Genomic DNA, 3,359 nt, shown 5'->3' with positions numbered 1-3,359 from the left:
TGGTGGGAAGAGGAGGCGGAGTCTGCAGCCAGCTCCCCCAATTGGAGGGGCTGGGGGCGGGCCAGGGTAAGTCTATAATGCCATTGATGCTGTGATCAGCAGTCAGACAATAACAACAGACCAAAAGAGCAAAGCTCAACGGATTCCACCTGCCCATGCAGTAGCCATACGGTGCCACTGCGTCTCTTTTCCTCTCTGTCACTATGATGTCTATGAACAGCAAGCAGGCTTTCAGCATGCACCCCATCCTGCACGAGCCGAAATACACCCACCTGCACACCAGCTCGGAGGCCATCAGGAGAGCCTGTCTGCCAGCCCCCCAGGTAAGCGGCACAAACAGCCCAGCACGCCCCTTAGAACGGGACTGATGTCGGGGGTGTTGTCTCCTTGAGAGGGCTTTGCTGCAGGCTGCCTGAGAGCCCCGCGCTAGATCTACATGCATTTCAATTTATTTCATAGGCAAGTGAAAGAAGCAGGACAGCGGATGGATTATTTTTATTTAGTGTCTTCAGCTAATGCTTAGACCCTCTGTGTGATGGGGATTCCGCAAACTGCCTCTAACTTTTTTAAAATAGTTTATTATTACTATTATTATTACTATTACTATTACTATTTTATTATTTTACAAGCAGTCACATTCAGCAGAATCTCTCCAACTAAATTGGCGATAAGTTTGTCGGGCAATTTCGATTCCTTTCTCCTGGAAGGAATATAAATTCTGTGTGTTTGAGGGGCAGTTTGCTCAGTGCTTCCGGTTTAAGAAATAAGAAATGGTTTGCAACTATTTGGAGTAAGAAAAAGAAATGGTCTCCCTCACTTTCTGGGCGTGTTTGCCGGATTTAGGTCCATGGCCTGATTTTATTCGTTTTTTCAAAAATCTCTTTGCTTTCGAAGAGCGTTCCCTTGAAGACTGGGTTAGATCATGTTGTCATTGGCTGCTAATTCTCCTAATGGGATGTTGGGGTCCTGACACCGAAGCCTCTCCTGCTCCCCTAGTCTGGGGTGCCCGTTGCCTGTCACCAGTCTTGCCCCCCCTTCCATTTCAGAGAGCTATCGCGTGCTTTACACTCTTCTGGCATTTTTGTTTCTTTGTTTCCTCAGATCCAAGGCAATATCTTCGCGGGTTTCGATGAGACTTTGCTGAGAGGGGCTGAAGCTCTGGCAGCTGTGGATATAGTGTCTCAGAAAACCCATCCCTTCAAACCAGATGCCACCTACCACACCATGAGCAGCGTCTCCTGCACGCCTACCTCTTCTTCGGTTCACCTGCACCACCCCTCGGTGCTGACCACCCACCACCCTCATCACCACCACCAGCCCTCGCAGGGCTTGGAGGGGGAGCTCCTGGACCACCTCAACTCTGCCATTCCGCTGGGGGGAGTGCCCGGACCCGAGGTGGGCTCCACGCCCTCCCACCCGCACTCCCACATGCCAGCCCTCAACCACATGGCTCACCACCCTCAGTCCATGAACATGTCCCACCCCCACGGCTTGGCCTCCCACGCTGTCATCTCAGGCCCCGAAACAGAGACAGACCCCAGGGAGCTGGAGTCCTTTGCTGAGCGGTTCAAGCAGAGGAGGATCAAACTTGGGGTGACCCAGGCAGATGTGGGCTCTGCCTTGGCCAACCTGAAAATCCCAGGTGTTGGCTGCCTGAGCCAAAGCACCATCTGCAGGTTCGAATCCCTCACCTTGTCTCACAACAACATGGTGGCCCTGAAGCCCATTTTGGAGGCTTGGCTGGAGGAGGCTGAGAGGGCGCAAAGAGAGAAAATGACCAAGCCCGAAATCTATACTGGCGGGGACAAGAAACGCAAGCGCACTTCCATAGCAGCCCCGGAGAAGAGGTCGCTGGAAGCTTATTTTGCTGTGCAGCCCAGACCTTCCTCGGAGAAAATTGCAGCCATTGCAGAGAAGTTAGACTTGAAGAAGAACGTGGTGCGCGTCTGGTTTTGCAATCAAAGACAGAAACAGAAAAGGATGAAATTTTCTGCAGCCTACTGAGAGCTGGAGAGGGGATGGGAGGGCAGAGAAAACCTGTGTAAACCCCCCCCCCCCCATCCCCCAAGCCGGCCCTGGAATGATCTGCCTCCCCAGCTCCTAAATCAGGCAGATTTTTTTTTAAGGGAAAACCACCAAGAACTGGTGACTTCTTTCTCCCCTCGAATCCGCCGTTGTCTCTGCAAATCAAGGAACTGGGCATAACAGTGTTACTAATAAAGACTTTTTAAAAAAAACAAAACCACACAGGAGAAAGGTATAGAACTATCCAATAGTCCTGGTGAGTGAACGTCAGGGCTTGTGTCTTTGAGATGAAACCCGCTTACCCCCTCACTGACTACTAGAAAATGTCAGAGGAGAAAAAAAATCAATGAAACTTGAAAAAATGTTTATTCTCAGTTTCTTTTTATTCTCTTTTTATATTTATGATTGTAAATATGTCCTTGTGATGGCACTCCACCGGGGTTGGAAAGTTCCGTTCTGTTAGGTTTCTGTATAGCACATGTCATCAATGTCGAAGTCTTTTTATTTAAACAAGCATTCACTTGAAGGGCTCCTCACCTCCACACACACTTGCATGGTTTACTTGTCTTTCCCCTCTCTCATCTAGCTGCAAATCCGTCGCATTTTTGCAATAACTGTTCTGTTTCTACCTCACCAGCTAAAAAAAAAAAAAAGAGAAAAGGAAAATGATATCAGGTCAATGGATTAATGGTTTGTTTGGAATATTGGGGTCTTATTTTGCTTTTGTTTTACTTGAAATATTTAACGTCCATATACTTTCACTGTAAAAACGCTTTGACAATCAAATAATTAAATCTCATATTTATATTTCCCCTTGAAATGAGTGTGATAACGTGTCAGTAACTGGTCTACTTGCTTCTCACCATAAAAGCTCTTGGATTTGGCATATGAGTTTCTTTTCTCTACACAATTCACTCGTTTCTGTGCGTTGGTTTTTTTCCGGGATGCATTGACCCAGGGGAAAGTTTTATTTTTGAGAGGTCTAACTTATATGTAACTTAAAGAAAACTCACTATGGTTATCAGAAGTTATTAGTAAATAACTTGTTACTTTGCAAATATTTAAAGCTGCACTTTCTAAGGCAAGATTTTTTTTTTGCTTTGCTTATTTAATAGAGAAATTTGCCTTTGTTTCCTTTTTAATGATTATTTAATTTTGTTGTGTGTGTGCTGAATGAAATTTTGTGTCTGTGTATGCTACAGAATTTCAAATAAACCATGCACGTTTTACCTCACTCATTCCTTGGCTCGTGGTACTTATTGCAGGGGGAGCTGTAGGGAACAATATCCAAATAGAAATGCCCCCCTTTTTAGCAACTACATATCCCGCAGAGC

The 3,359-nt window shown here is 46.3% G+C and overlaps 1 protein-coding gene across 1 annotated transcript; it reads left to right on the top strand.

Annotated features, from left to right (window-relative positions):
- Positions 1 to 203: 203 nt before the first annotated feature.
- Positions 204 to 2,004, top strand: LOC140916922 (brain-specific homeobox/POU domain protein 3). Its single transcript, XM_073358820.2, has 2 exons — positions 204 to 323; positions 1,102 to 2,004. Exons 1-2 carry the CDS (start codon positions 204 to 206, stop codon positions 2,002 to 2,004), a joined length of 1,023 nt encoding a protein of 340 aa, XP_073214921.1.
- The last annotated feature ends 1,355 nt before the right edge of the window (positions 2,005 to 3,359 follow it).

The sequence above is a fragment of the Lepidochelys kempii genome, chromosome 9 (genome assembly GCF_965140285.1).
Source record: "Lepidochelys kempii isolate rLepKem1 chromosome 9, rLepKem1.hap1, whole genome shotgun sequence".
Lineage (NCBI taxonomy): Eukaryota > Metazoa > Chordata > Testudines > Cheloniidae > Lepidochelys > Lepidochelys kempii.
The sequence above is the reverse complement of the archived record's forward strand: the minus strand, read 5'-3'. Positions and strand labels throughout refer to the sequence as shown.